General features: G+C 46.0%; 1 protein-coding gene across 3 annotated transcripts in view; it reads right to left on the minus strand.

The window, feature by feature from the left end:
- tox4b (TOX high mobility group box family member 4 b) overlaps positions 1–20,996 on the minus strand; it is a gene marked incomplete at its 5' end in the record, with an annotated part of 52,192 nt that overhangs the window by 30,804 nt on the left and 392 nt on the right. The window contains 4 exons of one of the 3 annotated variants that reach the window (XM_084312823.1): positions 2,835–3,089; positions 8,682–8,972; positions 19,399–19,464; positions 19,814–19,918. In XM_084312823.1, the coding sequence (XP_084168949.1) occupies positions 2,835–3,089; positions 8,682–8,972; positions 19,399–19,464; positions 19,814–19,918 (717 nt within the window). Of the gene's footprint in view, positions 1–2,834; positions 3,090–8,681; positions 8,973–19,398; positions 19,465–19,813; positions 19,919–20,996 lie in introns of those variants that run through there. The other 2 variants (XM_084312824.1, XM_084312825.1) reach the window with 2 other exon arrangements.

The raw sequence follows: 20,996 nt of genomic DNA on the forward strand, positions 1-20,996 counted from the left end.
GAGAGAGAGAGAGAGAGAGAGAGAGAGAGAGAGAGAGAGAGAGAGAGAGAGAGAGAGATCAGAAGGCTGTATATTACGGAATGATCACCATTTCATTGAACGATTACAAAGAGCAATTAAAGGAATTAAAGGGGCACTTCACCAAACAAACAATGCTTATTTTGCACATAATCTCGGAGGAGGGTGAGATTTCTGAGAAGGAATTTATGTTCATGGTGAATGATAACCTAATGAAGACCTATTATTTACACTTTGCCCAAAATTCACAAGGATCTTCATAACCCACCAGGTCGACCTATTGTGGCTGGTATCGGGTCACTTACAGAACCTATCTCAAAGTGTGATGACTCGCACCTTAAAGAACTGGCTGCAGCACAACCTGGTTATTTAAAGGACACTACCGACAGTGAGCTGTATGAGTGCAGTATAGAAGCTACTGATATGTTGTGTACTATGGATGTTTCTACTTTATATCCTAGCATCCCACATAGTGATGGGTTAAGTGCATCAGAGAATAGAGCTACATCCCTCTACCGAGGCATTAATATCATTGACTCAGGAAGTCCTTAATAAGAATTATTTTCATTTTCAGGATCAATATTATTTACAGAAAAGAGGCCTAGCGGGTGGCTGGGTGGCGCAGCGGACATTGCGCTCGTCACCAACGCAAGAGACACCGGTATCGAATCCGGCTGTCGGCGTTGCCTCCGGCTTGGGCCGGCCGTCATACTGACTCAATTGGCAAAGTCAGCGGGAGGGGAGTCGATGGGTGGTAATCTGGTCATTGTAAACAGCGACTCCTACAGGTAGGTCAGGACGCCTGCACAGCAAAGACAGGAAATAGCGGGGGTAGTGTGAGCCTCCCACACGTTACACCTCGCCAATGAGTATCCGCGCTGGCAGGTGAAAAGAAGTGACTGGCTGCCTCCACATGTATCGGAGGGGACATGTGATGGGCTTCTATCCTCCCTACGACCGGCCAGTGGGGGGCACATGCGAGCAACGATCAGGACAGGGGAGGGAGAATTGGCACGAGAGGAAATTGGGATGGGGAGAAAAACATCACAGAAAAAGGAGGAGAAAAAGTAGGTAAAAAAAATTAAGAAAAGAGGCCTAGCTATGGGCAGCCCGGTAGCGGTTAATATCTATATGGCCAACTGTTTTATGTCGAAGTTTGAGTCTGAATGTATTTATTTTTAATTTTTGTATTGATCTTTTTCCCCCTCCTTTTTCCTCCGATTTTCTCCCATCCCAATGTTAGTCGTTATGCCAATTCCCAATCCCCTTCCTGGTCGCTGCGCACTTACCGCCCACAGTCGGTCTGGCAGCGCGGACTCTCACTGAGAGGGTGTAACGTGTGGAAGAATCACACTACCCCCCTTAGATCCTATCCGCGCTGAGCAGGCGCCCCGACCGAACTGTAGGAGTCGCTGTTTACAACGACCCGGACCCACCCCGCCAACTTTCCCACCCTCTAATACAGCCAATTGTATTAGTGTGAACGGCCAGCCAAGCTGGTGACAACGCCGGGAGCTGGATTCGAACAGGCGAATCCAGCGTCTCCGGCGTTTGGTGACGAACGCAATCTCTGCTACGCCACCTGATCGCCTAGTCTGAATGTATTTTTAATAATAATCCATATGTTGGACAGATTAAAGCCTATTGGAGGTATATTGATGATTTATTTTTTGTATGGTCTGGCACTAAAGAGGCTCTGGAAGAGTTCCACTTGTTTCTCAACTCTCAGAGAGACTATTAAGTTTACTTTGAATTATGATTCACATTCCATAGCATTCCTTGATGTATTGGTGAAAAAGAGAGACAATAATTGTCCATACCGAAGTTTTCAAAAAAGAGTGATCGAAATTAGTTTCTCTATTATAGCAGTTATCACCAGTGGTGCGTTATTGAAATCATCTGGGGTTGCACGCACCTAATGGCGCCACGTGCACGCAAGCTCCCAGCGCGTGCGCGCGCTCCCGCGAATGCGTATTTAATGTAGCCTCGCTTGAGCACAGACTAAAGACAGTGCCTAATTGCCTCTACGAATGGAATGCAACACATGTCATTCACAACAAGTTAGGTGTGAATGTATCTGAGAACGTATTTAACACACCTGACGACCGGCGCTATTGATATGCAAATAGCGAGTACTTATCTGGGGTTGCACAGAGTGGGGACGTCGAGTGCAACCCCGTCCCATGAAGAACGCATGCCTGGTTATCACCCGCCAGAGCTCAAGAGGAGTCTTCCATTTAGTCCGATTTTGAGATATAAACGTATTTGTAATGCAGATGACATTTTTGATACACAAGCCAAGGAGCTTTGTCAAAACTTTAGATCTAGAGGGTATAGTGAGGCCCTTATTGAGAATTCTCTTAACAAAACTAAACAGACAATCCCTTTTTACACATAAAGACCCCCCTTGATGATTTTGTGAAGGCACATATGTACATGGTATATACTTTTGATTTGGGAGTATTTGGGGTTTCAAGCGATCAACCAGAACGATTTGGCACTTATTGCATATAACGCATCATATCTTGCAATCTATGGAAAAAGACTGGATTATTATGGAAATGGGCAATGTTTAGCGCGTAATAAACTACAAACTACAGTGTGTAGAAATTAACTGATTAGTCAGTAATGGACTATGAACAATGCCTGTCAAATTAGCCATACTATTGTCTCCATAGCTATAATACAGAACACACGATGAGTCTGCAAACATCGTTAAAATGGTCAATAACGCTGGCGCCAGTCGGTACAGATGGGGAAAGTGGGTGGTGCCCAATGAGTTAAGGGGAACCTTCTCCAACGCGCTACAGACGTACCCGCCTGAAGTCGTCCATGTCGTCGTCCTGCAGGGAGCTGGTGGGCGACGCGGTGGCCGACAGGGGCTCCGGCGACTGGGAGCTCTGCAGGATGCCGCCCCCGCCCAGGCCCAGCCCCAGGTGAGCGCTGAGCTCCGACTGGTCGATGGTGGTCAGCTGGTTGGACCCCAGCAGGGCGTGGCCCATGTCGCCCAGCGGGACGTCGATGGTCATCGGGGATGAGCTGCCGAACTGATAGCCGATGGGATGGAGGTCCTGCAGAATTATGAAGAATAAAATGTAATGATGAGATGAAAAATAAATACATTTTAAATACATTAAAAAAATATCATTAAAATGTGGACACATCTCTACCTCATTTTTGCATTTTGTACTTTAGTTTGTATATAATAGTGTTTGGTCTTTATTCTTTTTTTTTCTGTATGAAGCACAATCTCAGGGGGCTCATACAGAACAAAGCATTTCACTGTAATGTTATGTGTGACAAATAAAACAAAACTTGAACTTGAAACTTGAAATGGTTAGTTATAACCCCACATGCAGCCATGGTTACAGCTAGAGGGAATAATAATAATAATATATTTGATTTCTAGGGCGCTTTATAGTTGTGGAGCAAATCTCAAAGCGCTACATTGTAAAAGAAGAACATAAAAGCTAGCAAGAGTAAAAAAAGAGAATGTAAAATAAGCAAGACTAAAACTAGTAAGGAGTCAAAAGAACAATAGAACTAGTAAAAGAGTAGAAAAAGAGGGAAGAGGCTAAAGTACTGCTAATATGTGTAGGTAATAGTCACTTGTGATAACTTAGGATGAATGATCATTTATCTCGCATTTTTCACTCAAAGCGCTTTACAATGTAGGGTGGAAATTGCCTCCTTCACCACTAATGTGTAGCACCCAACCTTGGACAACGCAGGCTCAATGGCTACCATACACTGACACCAGGCACACATCACACTACACAATGGCCGAAAGGCTCAGGAGACAGGGATCAACCAATTAAGGGGAACGTCAGGGAACCCCCTGCTCTTTGCGATAGGTGCCCTGGGTTCTTTAACACATTGACTGCCACGCTTCTATCCATCAATGTATGATCACTGCCACCAGTCTAAGCCTATGGAGATGTTCACCTTCTTTGCAGGGCTATAACTTTTTAAATTGTATTGCTAAATTGACATTACTATGACCCATTCAACATCGATTATCTATCATTCAGGATGTAGGAACGTTATATTTTTTCATTCATAGATTCTTCCAAAAATAGCTTCTAGAATATAAGTATGTTTTTATCGTTTTCTGCAGTAATTCATAGAACATGAGTTATAGGCATAAACGCATATATAGATTATCAACTGCCGTTTATTGCAGATACACGCTATATTAAAAAATTCAACGGTACATGATCGTATACATTATGATTCATCATGCGCGGATGAAAGGGGGGGGGTCGTTTATAATTCCGTGATCGTCAGTAAATGCTTTATGTAGTATGGGTGATATATTGATCAGAGCGGTTTGCATTGAAAAGAATAAACAATCAAGCTGAAAGTAACGTTACTGTCCTCTTACCGTTCGCCGATGAGAGATCCCACTTATTTGACGTCGATCGACTAGATCCATTTCCGGTTTGTATGGCGCAATAAACGCCCAAATCATATCGATTATTGAGTTATGGCAGCGATCCATATACACAAATGTGTGTCTAGAGTCCCGCAACGATATGTGACTGCTGGATGGATTTCCCAGATGCACCGAGATCACCAGATCCATTGCCGGTTGTAACTCGCCCGATCATCCACCAGGCGGCGGTATTGAAGCGTTGCACTGTTGTGCAGGCTCCCACTGCATCAGCAGAGGCTGCAGTGTCGGCGCCATGGGGGGGCATTCGCGGGCCATGCCCCCCCAGATGACACACTGTGCCCCTCCAAAATGCCATAGGCAATTATTATAAAAAAAATAAAATAATTAAACATTTAATTATTTTTATTATAGTAAAAGTCAGATGTTTTCCTTTATAAATAGGCTATTTGGCCTATTATTAAACGAAATTAAACAAAAAAAAAGTCTTAAAAGAAGTGTATGTTTGATCGCACGTAGCCCCTTTCGTGACTGATGCACCGAGTGAATCCACAGTCACTTGCTCCTCAATAGGAAACCAACCTAGATTTACCATGAAGGACTGGTTCTGGTCGAACCGTTCGTTATACAAGTATCACAGAGAAATTTCAAAGGTGCTCACAGTTGCACGAGGGTCTTGGACAGAGATACGGGAGGGTTAGAAAGCTCTGCGTTGCTAATAAACATTTTAAATATCTTTTATAAACTGGTCAAAACGGCATTATTTCCAGCGTTGGGTGCATGATGCGCATGCGCTGTGATCACAGCGCAGGCGCAGCAGGCAGCCAAATACGGAAATAATGCCGTTTTGAGCAGTGTTGATCCCAGTTTATAAAAAACAGCAAACAGTCTCGCCCCCCTCTCCAATCTTATTTCGTTGCATGATAAGCTTGCGTGTAGTTATTGATTATTATATGCGAGGGGAGGGGGTGGGCGGTGGGGGTCAATCGGAGATCGGGTTTAGAGTCAGAGAGTTGCGTAGTGGTTGTAAGAGGATCCATGGACCTGCCCCGCTGTACAGTACTGGCACAGACATAACAAGGCATATGCAGACAGTGAGTAATGTGTTCTCAACCAGGAGCACCGTTAACAGTTACTTTCACTTATTAATGAAAGTAAAGCCCAGCCTCTGGCTTATTTCATACTGTTTAATTTGTGTGTGTGTGCGCAAGACGCGAGTTGATTGATTGAAAACGTTATTAACAGATTGCAGAATGGGTACACATACAATACAGTGTGTTTGTTGTGACGTGAGAGAGAAAGAGAGAGACAGAGACTGTCTTATCTCTTATGCGCTCTCATGTTTTGAAATGCATGTTGGTTTGCGGGAAATTCGTTTTCTGAAGCCTATATTTTATGCCCCCCCCCGAAATTACCATATGCCCCCCGTTAAATTCGCTCTGGCGCTGACTCTGAGAGGCTGGGTGGCGGAATTATGAATGCCATGGCGAAAATATGAAATATGATCTCAATAACGTCGTACAGCGTGGTTTGGCAGAATTAGCATGGACATCAAACACGTCGTAACGCCGTTTATGGCGGTCAATGTGTTAATGACCAAATTCAGTCGGGAGTGGGACCTCAGTTTAACGTCTTATCCGAAGGACGGCACTCACAACTACAGGGTGTTCCGATCATCACAGGGGCATTGCTACTGACGAGTCCAGAGGACAGAGTGCTGTCTGCTGGACAACAACACCACTTTCCCACAACGGCCTTGACCGGGGCTCGAACCGGTGATCTTCCAAATCACGAGTCCAGGGCACTACCCACGCTGCCGGGCAAGGGAAGGTAACTTAGTGCTACATGTGACTGACTGGTCTCCAGTGGTAAAAGGGAAGGTAACTTAGTGCTACATGTGATTGGTCTCCAGTGGTAAAAGGGAAGGTAACTTAGTGCTACATCCATCACATCACAATCACGCAAACTGTCTAGCGCCTGTCCCGTCTCCCTGTCTCCCTGTGAGTGGCTGTCTCGGAGTGATGACCGGAGTGTTGGACGTCCCGTGATGATGACCGGGAGGATGCGACCCTCTCTGCGCCGCCCCCTTTGCCTCAAATAGATCCGCTATCAGCTCTATCTTTAATCTTTCAAAATGTTCAGTTGCTATCGCATGCACTTATCTGTGTTTCATTACATGCTTACCAACTGTTCGCCTGTTTTATTGCAACACAACTATCACCGACATCTAAGAAGGGAGATCCCCCCCTTGAATGGCCCTTCTAAGGTTTCTCTCCTCCACATTGCCTGTGGTAAATTTTTTCCTATTGCTAAGTTTTAGTGAGTTTTTCCTTACCTTCGTGTGGGGTATGTCTCGGAGTGTTGCATTTATTTTAATTTCTTTGGACTTTATGGTGTTTTTGTTTTGTTCTTGACTTATTGTGATGTTTCTTCTTGACTTGTTTAAAGAAGACGTGTCTAACCCATGGGGACATTAACGTGTTGTCGGGCCTTACAAATACATTTGATTTGATACATGTGACTGGTCTCCAGTGGTAAAAGGGGAGGTAACTTAGTGCTACATGTGATTGGTCTCCAGTGGTAAAAGGGGAGGTAACTTAGTGCTACATGTGATTGGTCTCCAGTGGTAAAAGGAGAGGTAACTTAGTGCTACATGTGACTGGTCTCCAGTGGTAAAAGGGGATATAACTTAGGCTACGTTTAGACGGAGAGAGTCTGAACAGAAACCGTAAAAGTCGTCTTACGGTCTCACTTTTAATTTTGCGTTTAGACTAGCGTTTTGGGGTGGAATTCTCAGTGCAGACGAGGCTGTAACAACTCGAGACGACTGAGCCCCGCTGTCACACGATTGGCGCATATGTCACATGACGTGCTGTGAAGACCCGCCCTACTCTGCCTCTGATTCGCAGACTGTGGGTGGGGAATGTGATTGGACCAAAGCAGAGTCACTCACAGACAGTGGGTCCAGTCACGCCGCGGGACAGATTCTTGTGTATTTAAAAGTACTGCCAATGTAGCCTTCAGGTGATCGCCATGGATAGAATCAGACATGCTTTGTTTACGCTTCTAGGCTACTGGCGCATGCCTGTGATGTAAGCAGTACGCGCGACGAGAGCCATGACAACCCTTTCGTCATCGTTTTATGCGGTTTGACAGTTTAGATGAGAGCGCAAAGGTTTATCGTTTCTAGGAATTCCACCCTGGAAGGTAGTCTCACTTTTTTGCGGTTTCACCCCGTAAAAACGCTGTTTCCGTATAAACGAAAGACATATCCGAAAAAATATTTTTGCGGATTCACCTGCTAGCGTTTCCGTCTAAACAGGGCCTTAGTGCTACATATGACTGGTCTCCAGTGGTAAAAGGGGAGGTAACTTAGTGCTACTGTACATGTGATTGGTCTCCAGTGGTAAAAGGGGAGGTAACTTAGTGCTACATGTGACTGGTCTCCAGTGGTAAAAGGGGAGGTAACTCAGTGCTACATGTGATTGGTCTCCAGCAGGGCCCGTGAGTGGATCGGCGCGGGCGAGAAATCCGCTCTTCGCTCTAGACGGCTTGTTCCGCTCCGCTAATCACTCATGTTGACCCCGCCCCCAAGTCGCTCACCGCTCACCTTGAATCGAGCGCTCCCCGGTCCCCGCTCCACATCGCTCGGCAGATTTTTCTTTTTTTTTGGAGCATGATGTAAATTGGCTTGATTTGACCAAACTACAACAGTCTACACCCCCTGGGCCGCTTAACAATTGTTTGTATTGAGCCGTATTGTAATTGTACCCATTCTGCAATGTTAAATAACGTTGTTTATAGCTCTACTAAGCGATGATAGCTAGCCTAGCCACAATGCTATGGTCGCTGCCATTAACGTTAGCATGTAAGCTAACGACAACAACAATGGCGTCATATACTTTTTCTAACAGGATGTGAGTGACGGTTCACCCTTCTCATTGGTTGAAAATGGCCTTCATGTTTGTACATCGCCATCTGTTGCTTTGGCATTGTACTACATGTATATTACATCAGTGTTAGACCACTGTGAGCGGCCCGGAGTGGATTGGAGCGGAGGAGAACTCTCGCTCCGGACGTTGCGCCGAACCATTTTAAAACCCACTCCGTCGCTCACGTCAAAACCGCCCGCTCCGCTCCCCGCGCCGCTCACATGTGACTGGTCTCCAGTCTCCAGTCTTGTGACATCACTGACCCGTCCGGGTCTTAACATTTTAGTGACACAGTATGCCCCCTTCCTGTCCCATTTCCAGTTCTGTGCCCCCCTCACCATGCCCAGGGTGGACCCCAGCAGAGCGCCCCCGCCCGGTTGACTGATGACTCCCAGGCCCAGGTGCTCCAGGCCCTGCGACTGGGGGTTGACAAAGGTGGAGGCGAAGGAGGGGTCGTCGCCTCCGACCACGGCGTTCCCCGGCACTGCCGCGCACGCGTTCGAGGGGCCCGCGTCCGACAGCTCACCGAAGTGGGACACCACATCGGACACGGTGAGGGCCGAGTCGGGGTCCAGCGAGATGGGGGGGATCTCGAACTCCTCATCGCCCAGGCTGGGGGTGTGGAACGTCTGGGTGGGGGGGTGGAGGAGAAGGGGCGGGATGAGAAGGAGGGATGATAGAGGGGAGGAAGGAGCAGGGAGAAAATAACTCGAAGGTAACAGAAGAAAGGATAGCGGAGGGGGGGAAGGAGGAGAGGGAGAGGCGAAGAGGGGAAGGAGCAAATAAAGATGGCAAATATTAATAAATAAGTGGGAGAGGAGAAGAGGACAATGAGGAGGAGAGAGGAGGATAAGTCGCTATTATCGCTCTGATAAAACAAGAGGCGTTTGTTTGGACATGTGGGGAGACGTAGGACATGGCAGAAGAAGACTTCTCCGAGATGCGTTGCGAAGGTCTTTAAAAAGGGGCACTTCGTCAAAAAAAACAATGTCTTGGGGCGGTCAGGTGGCGTAGCGGAGATTGTGCTCGTCACCAATGCAAGAGGCTGCGGTCTCGACTCCCGGAGAGTCAGCATTGCCTCGGGCTCGGGCTGATCGCTATACTAACTCGTTTGGCTGAGTTAGGGGGAGGGAAGCCGTGGGTGGGTCCTGGGCGTTGTGGACAGCGACCCCTACAGTTCGGTCGGGGCGCCTGCACAGCGAGGGTAGGATCTGGAGAAAGGTAGTGTGACCTTCCACACGTTACACTCTCCCGGTGAGAATCTGCGCTGCCAGGCTGGCTGCCGGCTGGCTGCACATGTGTCGGAGGAAAGCATGTGACAGTCTCCGGCCTCCCGGACCAACAGTAGGGGGGAGTGCGCAACAACCAGGAAGGGGGTTGGGAATTGGCATAACGACTAACAGTGGGATGGGAGAACAATCGGAAAAAAGGAGGGGGAAAAAGATAATATAAAAAATAAAAAAGAAATAAAATAAAAACAATGTCTTATAAGTCAAACACCTCAAATAGAAACGCTAGGATTCAACGTCCCCGATGGCGTCACTGGTGGCCACATTCAAACTCATTTACTCTCAATAACTGTCAAACTAAATGAATGTGTGCAAAACTATTTAGGAGTTTTTGGATGTTGTGTGTGAGACTATTGTGCATCGCTTTCTGACGAAGTGGCCCTTTCAGTTCTGAAGCATCTCTTTACGTTTCATGGTGGAGGAGAGGCGTCAGTAAGTGAAGCTCCTCTGTGAACATTAACAACAGCCTTTCTTTCCTGCTAAAGCCCTTTCCAAAAGCTGCTGCCCACACTCTATCACTCTCAAGAGCAGTGTTGTAGTCCAGTCACTAAATCTCCAGTCCGAGTTGAGTCTCGAGTCCCCAGTGTTCGAGTCCAAGTCACCAAAGAAGAGCACGAGTTGAGTCCCCATTACCCGAGTCCGAGTCCTGGTCATCAAGGTTGAGTCCACTCCACTCGGGCAGTCAAAGAGCTGACGTACAAATAAAACAAGGTCTACATTAAACATAAATGACACAGCGGTCACCATTTCAAAAGGGAGTTTATTTACAATAGCCAAACAAATGCACTAGCCATCAATATCTTATGCCAGAAGATTAGGTCCTATTACAAAAAACGTTTTTTTTTTTTTTTTTTTTTTTTTAACTCAATTTTTATTTGCATTTTCGTATTACAAGCATACAAACAACATCATATTTGAATATTATTGTCCTCTCAGTCGGTCTTCCAGGTACATATTATATAGACATAATGTACAACACCGTTAAACAGACAAATTATAAAGAAAAAAACAATAAAAAATGTAATACCCAAAAACAGAAATAATAAATATCGACTTAAAGGGGAACTCCAACATTTTGGGAAATTAGCTTATTTAACATCTTCCCTGGAGTTAGACAAGAAGATACATACCTTTTTTGTCTCTGTGCGTGCATTTTAGCTTTGGGAATAGACGCTCCGTTAGCATAGCTTAGCTTCATCACTGGAAGTGAGTAGGGGCCGGAGCCTTACAGTGCCTTACAGTGTATTGCAAGGTCTGACATTGACCAAACTTGATATGCATGACCTTGGTGGGCTCTAGGTCAACTCCTGAAAAGGGGGTCAATGTCAGACCTTGCAATCAAAAGTTAGGGGGCACACTGAAATTATGGCAAGGGTTATTAGCCCCCTAACTTTTGATTGCAAAGTCTGACATTGACCCCCTTTTCAGGAGTTGACCTAGAGCCCACCAAGGTCATGCATATCAAGTTTGGTCAATGTCAGACCTTGCAATACACTGTAAGGCACTGTAAGGCTCCGGCCCCTACTCACTTCCAGTGATGAAGCTAAGCTATGCTAACGGAGCGTCTATTCCCAAAGCTAAAATGCACACACAGAGACAAAAAAGGTATGTATCTTCTTGTCTAACTCCAGGGAAGATGTTAAATAAGCTAATTTCCCAAAATGTTGGAGTTTTCCTTTAAGCAAAAGTTCCACAGACATAAATCATAAATTGAAAAAACATAAAGCAATCGTCCTACCCAAATATTAGAGATAGAGAATACTAACTAAAGCACAGGTGTGTGACATGGGTTCAGAGACCCTCCTTGAACCTCTTTACTCCTTTACCCTTCTCCCTCTTGTGTTGCATTTGTTTCTTCCTCTGTGATGTCGTTTTCGTTCCCCTTATAGTCCTCCCACTTTCCCCATCTTTCCCCAAATGTCTCTTCCTGTAACCTCAGCATGTGTGTTATCCTCTCCATATCCTGTATCTCTTCCACTATTCCTACCCATTGTGCTATTGTCGGTGGGTCTTCCTTGTACCACAGTCTCGTTATTGCTTTTCTGGCCGCTATCAACATTATCTTTATTAAATATTTGTCCCCCCCTTGTATTCCCTTGTGTGTCAGGTCTCCTAAGTAAAGCACCAGTCCTGTTTGTGGTAACCCGTATCCTAATATTCTGATCATTGCCTCCCCTATCTCCTCCCAATACCCCTTCAGCTTCTGACATCCCCAGAATATGTGTGTGTGATTTGCCCCCTCCTTCCCACACATCCTCCAGCAAGCTCTTTGTGTTGGTGCATATTTTCCCTTCAGTTCTGGGGTTATAAAGAATCTGATTATGTTTTTCCATCCAAACTCTTTCCATATCCTCGATCCTGTTGTTGAATGTTGTACCTCGCATATGTTCCCCCATTCCTCCCCTGTTATTTCTATCTCTAGCTCTCTCTCCCATTTCTCCCTTATGTAATCGGTCGTGTGTCCCTTGCTGTTCATTATAGCTCGGTATATTGCTGATATTACTCTTCCTTGCCCCCCTTCGTATGCCCATACTATCATCTTTATTATTCCATTCTGTTCTTCGTCTTTGGCCCCCCTTATTTCTTTGTTGTAGTAGTCTCTAACCTGTAGATATCTGAAGTGGTCCCTGTTTTCTAGTCCAAATTTCTCCTTTAATTTTTGTAGTGTCTGCATTTCCCCCTTCTCTATCATTTTGCATATCGCTGTTGCCCCCCCCCCCCCCCCCCCCCTCTCCCACCTTCTGAATCCATGGTCTAACCTCCCTGGTTTGAATCTCTTGTCATGTGTTACCCATCTCAGGACCCCTGACTGCTTCTCCAATTTGTGTGTTTTTATTACTCTGTTCCATATGGTCAAGGTGTATTTGGTGATTGGATCTAATAGTCCCTCTTTTTCTTTAAATAGTTCCCCATCTCCCACCAGAGCTTGTACCTTGTATCCCTCCCCTTCTTTTTCAATGTCTTTCCATCTTGCCTCATATCTGTCGTTACACCAGCACGTCACTGCTCTCAGTTGTGCTGCATAGTAATAATCTTGTAGGCTGGGTACTGCCATCCCTCCCTCTTCCTTTGGTAGTTGTAGTGTTTTATATCTGACCCGTGGTCTTCTCCCCGCCCATATGAACCTTGATATCAGTCTGTCCCACTCCCTGAATTGATTCTGTGGTATTTGTATTGGTAGTGACTGGAATAGGTACAGTAACCTTGATAGTATGTTCATTTTAATGACCTCTATTCTTGAATTGAAGTCCAAGGGCATTACTGTCCATCTCTCTAAGTCTCTCTTGATGTTCTGATTTATCTGTGTATAGTTCGCCTCATATAGTTTCTCCACCCCTCTCGTGATGTTCACCCCTAAGTATTTAATCTTGTCCATGTCCCATCTTATCCCGTACTGTTCCCTAATTTCCGTCGTTGGGGTATAGTTCCATGCTAAGGTCTGTGTCTTTGTCACGTTTAGTTTGTAACCTGAGTAGTGGCCATATTCCTTCAGTAGATCCATCAGTGCCGGGAAGCTCTTGTCTGGTTGCCTCATGTATACTATCACGTCGTCCGCAAATAGTCCTAGTTTATATTCCGTTCCCTTTATCCTTACTCCCTTAATGTCCTCGGTCTGTCTGATCAGTTGTGCCAGTGGTTCTATGAAAACGGCGAAGAGCGTCGGTGAGAGACAACATCCCTGTCTGGTAGCCCTCTCTAATCTGATTCTATCTGTCAAGCTGCCATTCACCTTAACCCTCGCTGTCGGTTCTTGATATAGTGCCTTGATCATCTTCATCGCCCTCCCGTTCAGTCGAACCTCATCAATGTTTTATATAAAAATGTCCAGCTCACACTGTCGAATGCTTTTTCTGCATCTAGGCTAATCAGTACCGCGCTACCTCCTTGTTCTTGTATCTCCTCTACTATGTGTAATGTCTTTCTCACGTTGTCCTGTGTCTGTCTCCCTTTAATAAATCCAGTTTGATCTTCATCTATAATGTCTGGCATAAACGTCTCAAATCTCTTTGATATTATCGATGTATACATCTTGTAATCCACGTTGAGTATGGACACAGGTCTGAAACTACTACATAATTCTCTATCCTTTCCTTCCTTCGGTATCGTGGTGATTATGGCTTCCTTCCACGAGGGGGGGCATTTTTCCCTCTTCCATCGTGTGTCTGAACGCCGCCCCTAACATGGGTGCTAATTCAGTTCTAAATGTCTTGTAGAATTCCGATGGGAATCCGTCGCTCCCCGGAGACTTGTTGTTTTTAGCTCTACTAATTGCCTCTTCCAGTTCTCGTTCCGTAATTATTTTATTTAATTCTTCATTCTGTTCTTTCCCTATCGATGGTAGCTCTAGCTTCTCCAGATATGCTTCTATTTCCTCTTCTCCCGCTGCTTTTGGCTGTGTGTATAGTTTCTCATAGTATTCTCTAAATGTCCTCTCTATTTCCGCTGGGTCTCTCAATATTTCATTAGTCTTTGTATCCCTTATTGTGTGCATCATGTTCAACTTCTGTTGCGTCCTAATTCTCCTAGCCAACAGTCTGGTCGCTTTTGGTCCCCCTTCATAGTACGTTTGTTTCATGAACCTCGCTTTCTTTTCTATTTCCGTCAATAACTCCCTATTTATCCTGGCCTTTACTTCTTTGATTTCTCCGAGCGTTCCCTGTTCTTTTGACATCTGGTGTCTCCCCTCTAGATCCTTCAGCTTCCCTATCAGATTGTGATATGTCTCCGTTCTGGCTTTCTTCAGCATTGCTGTCTTCTCCATCAATTTCCCCCTTATCACCACCTTCAGTGTGTCCCATAGAATATTCGGGTCTACCGTCCCGTTGTCATTTTCCTCCTTATACCTGGCTATCTCCTCCTTGATCCGACTCACCACCCCCTTGTTATTTAGTATTCCTACATTTAGTCTCCAGATCGTGTTCCTCCGTCTCCCTTCCAGATCTACTGTCAGATATATGGCACTGTGATCCGATATGTCCGCTACTCCTATTCTGCTCTCCCCTACCCTGTAACTGTCCCCCGTCGTCATCAAAAAATAGTCTATTCTCGCATATGTCACGTGTGGGTGTGAGTAATGTGTGTATTCCCTGTCCATGGCGTGCATCCCCCTCCAAACATCTGTAATTCCCATTTCCATCATCTGAATATTCATATATCTACTGATGGGTTAGGGGTGGACGGTATAAACGGTATACGGTATAAACGGTATGAATTTGCTCTACGGTATGGATTTTGACTATACCGTGTAACCGGTAGGGCAGCTCTAAAATAGCAATGACGTCATGTAACCACAGCGCGACTATTTCACTCGCATTTGCCCCTAAAAATAGATAGAATTAGTCATAGATAATAGATATGTGCAAACTGGAAAAAGTTATTTAGGAGGCTTCGTGCAGTGGGCGTGCCAGCCCCTACCGCACGCATGTAAACACGGGTCTAGTAGTCTAGTGGGACAGGAATGAATGAATGAATGAATGAAAACTTTATTTAACAGATTGCAGAATGGGTACAATACAGTACGGCTCAATACATACAATTGTTAAGGGGATGCAGACCTGAGAAAGACGTTTGTCTTGTTTCCATCAGGGTCCCCCATTTTCAATTCATATAGTAACGTATAGACACGGGAGGACGGCGGCGTCTCCCTGAGCTAACGTTAGCTTAGCTACCGTTACAAAATGACCCAGTCAACTATTCACTTTTAGTTTAATACATGATGAGGCATTGTCTAACCGAACGGTATCTAGTCGGCCAGCTACCGATAGCTCCTGACATCAACAAACGCTCCACAAAGTCTAGTAGAGAGACGTGTATGCTACCTGTTAGCTCACGTTAGCGCAAGTTAGTTCACCGTTCAAAACGAAATGTCCCATTGAACTAAATAATTCACTGAGGCGTTGTATTAACGTTATATATCCGGCTAGCAGTAGCTACAGATAGCTCTTGATATCAATGTCTTATAACACTGATTCGATGCGTATTCGAGCTGAGGGCTTGCTGAGCACAGTTAAGTAACGTTATGCCAATAGGGTCCAGGTGCAGCGCCGGAGAATCCTGGCCGTAGCGCTGCTCGAGGCTACTCGAGTATAGGTCCAGGTGCAGCTCCAGAGAATCCTGGCCGTAGCTGGAGGCTACTAGAGTACACACAGACAGTGGAGCTTGTTGCGTGGTGGCGATGTCTCGCAGATAATACAAGTACAAGTCTAATTATATAATATATATATTTTATATAAAAAAAAAAAATTATATAAAATAAAAAAAAATTGTAATCAAAAACGATGATACCGTGATATATACCGTTACCGTCTATGCTTCAAATTATACCGTGATATAAATTTTAGACCATACCGTCCACCCCTATGATGGGTGCTCGTCCTTTTCTAGTACTCGTGGTGTCTAGGTCGTGATTCAGTACTACATTAAAATCTCCCGCGCATATCAATATCCCTTCTAGTTCCATCACTATCATATCAAAAATGGTCTCATATAAATCCCTCTCACTCTCTGGGGGTGCATAAACATTCACTAACGTAAGCATTTGGCCCTCCATTTTCCCCTTCACCAGAACAAACATTCCCTCCTTGTCTCTTACTTCCTTGATCAATTCAAATTTGACTGTGTTTTTGATTAACGTGATTACTCCTCTCCTCGGGTTCCGTTTAAAGGAACTATAGTATGCATTTTCATATCCAAATCTCTTCAGTTTCTCATGATCCTGTGCTACCAAATGTGTCTCCTGCAGAAAAATCACTTCCACCTCACTTTTTTTACATTTCAACATCACTTTGCCCCTCTTTATCGCATTATTCATTCCATTAACGTTTAACGACATCATTTTTATACCTTTAACCATTGTCATCTTTCTTCTTCTTTCGTCTGTCAGTCCCCCCCATGTCACATTCATTCCCCCCTCCGGTTGGAGCCTCCGCTCTCTTCACCGAATACATATAATGATTAACATAAATAAAAAACATAAACTTTACATAAAGTGCTCCCAAGGCGTTCGGGGGGTCCCTGTGTCCCCCCCTGTCCCCTGCTGGTGGGTGAGGAGTAATTGCTCTCCTAGTGAGAGGCCTCCTCCTGACGGCTTGGGGGTTTGAAGCCTTTACCCCCAACCGCTCGTCATATTTGTCCAGCTTTCTTACTGTTTTTTTTGCTGTCGAGCTCCTGGTCAAAAGCGCTCCGTCCTTCATTCTGACCAAAGACCCTCATTTCCTAGGTCCCTCTCAATGTGTCTCATATGTTCCAATGTCCCTCCTTCCTCCCAAACCCGTGTGTGGTGCCTTCTGTGTACCCCTTTTTACTTTCTTTTCCTCCCCTCTATTTTCTATGTGATGTCCATTTATCCCCTTAATCCCTTCCAACTGTGTTACTCGCAGCGTGTGTCTATGTATTTGTTTCAGTATGTTCTGTGTCCCGTCTATCCTACCTAGTTATATTTCCATTTATTTCCTCCATCAGCATGTGTATTATGTGTCCATGTATACGTTATGTTCATTCCTATATCCTGCCTCTACCTGGGAATGTGTGTTTATGCATATGTTATTTCAGTTTCTATTTTTTGTCTCTATTTGGGTAGTTTTTTCAATCTCTTGTGCGTGTACTCATCCGTTCGCCTCCTCCCGCCTCCTCTCCCCTCCTTCTCCGTCTCTGGCCTCCTCGTCCGTCTCCGCCCTCGGTCTGTCACGTCTCATCTCGGCCTTCTCCTCTCTCCTCCCTCCTCTCCCTGGTTTCGGTCTCCTACTCTGGTCCATCTGCGTGCCCCCTCCAATCTCTGCTGCAGGCTCCGCGTCTGGTCCTCCTGTCTCCTTCCTTCTCCGTCCTCCGCCATCTGCATCCCCCGTCGTCTCATCTCCTGCGCCGCCTCCCGCGCCGTCGCGTACGTCACCGTCCCTTCCTCCCAGTGAATCCTTAGCGAGGTCATGGGTGATTGGAATCTCATTCCGTTTTCTTTCAGAATTCTCTTCAGTCCCGCGTAGGACCTGCGTGTTATTGCTACCGCTGTCGAGTAATCATGATCAAACGATAGTCTTTTCCCTTCGATTTCTATCTTCTTGGTCCACGCGGTTCTGAGTATCAATTCCTTAATCTCAAATCTCAGAAAGTTAATAATCACCGCTCTCGGAGGTCTGTCCGGTTTCGGTCTCGGAGCCAACGCCCTGTGGGCCCTCTGAATCTCCATTTTTTCCAGTCCCGTCTCCTTCAATTGCTCTTTGATAAGCTTTTCTACATATTGGGTCACCGATTCCCCTTCGACTCCTTCTTTCAATCCCCATATTCTGATGTTATTTCTCCGTGACCTCCCCTCCATGTCCGATATCTTTGTCTCCATCTGTTCTTGTTTTTGAATCGCACATGTTAATACCTCGTGTATCTCTGTGTTCCATTCCTCCGCTTGCGCCGTTCTAGTCTGTAACTCGGTCACGTTTCTGTTTTGTTCCGCCATCTTCTCATCCACCCTTTTGAGTTCTGTATTCATTTCACCTCTGAAGTCCTCCTGTTCCTTCCTCAATTCCTCCCGTAACTTCCCAATATCATTCCTTATCGTGTCCGTGTTCAGTTTTATCGCCGCTGTTATGTTCTCCAATATCCCGGCCTGCATGACCACGGCCCATCCTGGCATTCCCGTGTCTGCCTCAGCGGGACCTCCCCCTTCTTCCGCCTGTCTCTTCTCGGCTTCGCTTCGGGGACTCTGTTTCTTCAAATTCTCCTCTTCTCGTGTGTTCTCCATTTCTCTTTCCTTCACAATCGTTGTCTCTTCCTTACTTCTCGTGTGCATTTTCATTTTTAATCACTTTTCGGGTCCTTTTTTATCCGTTTTTTCGCTCATTTGACCAGGAGCTCTACCGCACATGTGTTACCCGTCTGCTCTCATACCGGAAGTCCAAAACTTTTTTTTTATCTACTTTTTCTCCCCATTTTCTATTTTTCTCCCATCCCAATTTCGTGTATCCAATTCTACCCTCCCCTGTCTCGAACGCTGTTAGGCCATGCCTCCCACTGGTCGGCTGCAATGTGGACGAAGCCTTGCATCAATGTGTCCCCCTCCGGTACACGAGGAGGCAGCTGTCGCATCTTTTCACCTGCACAGCGCGATCTCTCAGTGGCGAGGAGTAACGTGTGGGAGGCTCACGCTGCCCCCGTTGCTTCCTGATTCTGCTGTACAGGCGCACCAACCGACCTGTAGTAGTCGCCGTCCACAACGTCCGATCCCCACCCACCAGCTTTCCCACCCCCTAATACTGCCAATTGTATTAGTATGAACGACCAGCCAAGCCGGAAGCAACGCCGAGAGCTGGGCTCGAACCCAGCATCTCCTGCGTTAGTGGCGAGCGCCTTGCCCACTGCGCCACTTAGCCGCCGACTACAAACATTTTAACTATTTATCAATTATCAAGTCCAATTCCTCATCTGCACCTTCCGAGTCCGAATGCAGTCAATGCTAGAGTCCAAGTCCAAGTCATCAGTGCTCAAGTCCAAGTAGAGTCACGAGTCCTGAAAATCAGTCTAGGACTCGGACTCGAGTACTACAACACTGCTCAAGAGGAACGCAACTAGTACTCACTTACGAAACTTGACGGAAGACAATGAGCTGCGAGCAACAATGTTGGACACAAATACATAAACTAATGTGTACTGAAGGCTGAGCTTTCCCGGAACAGAACATGGACAACCGTGTAAGAGGGTGTATTCGAGAGAACAAAGAGATGGACAAACGAGAACAGACTGATGCAGAAGGACGGAGGGAGGAGAGAGAAGCACCTACCTCTGAGGAGAGGAATGGATGGCCGGACCCAGAGATAGTCAGGTAACTGTCACCTCCACCGGGGAACTGAAACGCCAAGATTCACAACAGACAGTTAGGCTACATCAGTATCATCCTCATCACCTGCTACCATCCTTCCACCATCCAATCCAGAGTCTGGAAGATGGACATTGGACAAGTGCATCATCACCAGTGTTGACATTGACCTCTTGGCAATAAGAAGGCCAATTTGGAGAATTCCTTGACAAGGCAGGTACAAGGCCATTATTCAATGACAGCACAAATGCTGTCAAATGTTCCCAACTCCTCAAGACTAAGTATGCATGCACTACGAATGGCCAGGTGACAGCCTAGGGAAAAATGTTCTATCTGCTGAGGTTTTCCCTGCTGTTGTGTTAGTAGGGGGGGGGATCACCTTGTTGACAGAGTCAAATCCATTGAAAGACTGCGGATCCAAGAACTCTGGGTCGCCATGCTGTCCGGTACCGTCGGTTAGATCCGAATAAAAATTCAAGTCCATCTTTTCAACACGTCATAGGACTCTTCAAAGCACCGAGGTGTTAATCACCAGATTGTTTTTTGGGTGGGGGTGGGGTGACAGCAAACGTCGCAACAGACAGCTAACATTAACCCTCCCACCACCACTATACCGGCAGCAAATTCAAGATGACTCTCTCACTGTAGTACAAACACTAGCCGGACCTGACTAGGCTCTCAAAGCAGATGATGTTATTAGCTCATACGGCTAAATAGAACATGTGCTACCCTACCACACCAAAAATAACCCCGCTGGCTAGTCGCCGAGCTAACGTGGCTGTCCTCCCTACCGACTTGTCCCCCTGTCTACTGACTCCACTGACTGTGACGCGAGGCTGCGGTAGCTGTTCCCGAGGTGTCTGTCTGTCTGGCTGCTCCCCCTCCCCGTCTGTCTGTCCTCGGATTATTACTAGACACACAACAACGAGGACATTCGTTCACCCAAATCCTACAAGATCAACGGGTGGATAATATTGTACAGCATCAACTCGAAGTCTCTCTGGAGGGTGATTGTATATTTGTTTTGTCGGGATGTCTCTGCCGTTCCCCGTCTCCACACCACCACCACCAGGCTGCTCAGTGGATCCCGAGACGGGGAGTGGATTTGGACTGGAAGGGGGGGGGGTGTGATGCAGACATGATGGGTGCAAAGTGTCCGGCGTCGTTGTTGAGTTTGGGTACCGTTGTTTACGTTTAGAGATGCAGTTATGTAAGGACGGGATGTTGTCGTTTAAACGTTCCTAAAGATAGGGGTGGGATATAGATTTTGTACAGTAGATACCACCCATTCGTTCCCATAATGGTTCGTCCCAATGCCAATGGCCTAGTTAGTACTATAGGTACTGCAAGGGGGCTCAGGGCTGCCTGTCTTGTCCTGTGTTGGTCGGTAGATTTTCATTTATGGTACGGATCCACTTAGCAGCATAGCTGAGACAACGTAGTTAACCTCATTAATTTGTGCATTAAAAAGCGGCATTTTGTAGGTTCTATATTCTGTATAGTGTTTGGCCTTTTTCTTTTTACTGTATTATGAAGCACAATCTCGGGGGGCTCATACAGAA

Source organism: Notolepis coatsorum, assembly GCF_963971535.1.
Source record: "Notolepis coatsorum genome assembly, chromosome: 4".
Lineage (NCBI taxonomy): Eukaryota > Metazoa > Chordata > Actinopteri > Aulopiformes > Paralepididae > Notolepis > Notolepis coatsorum.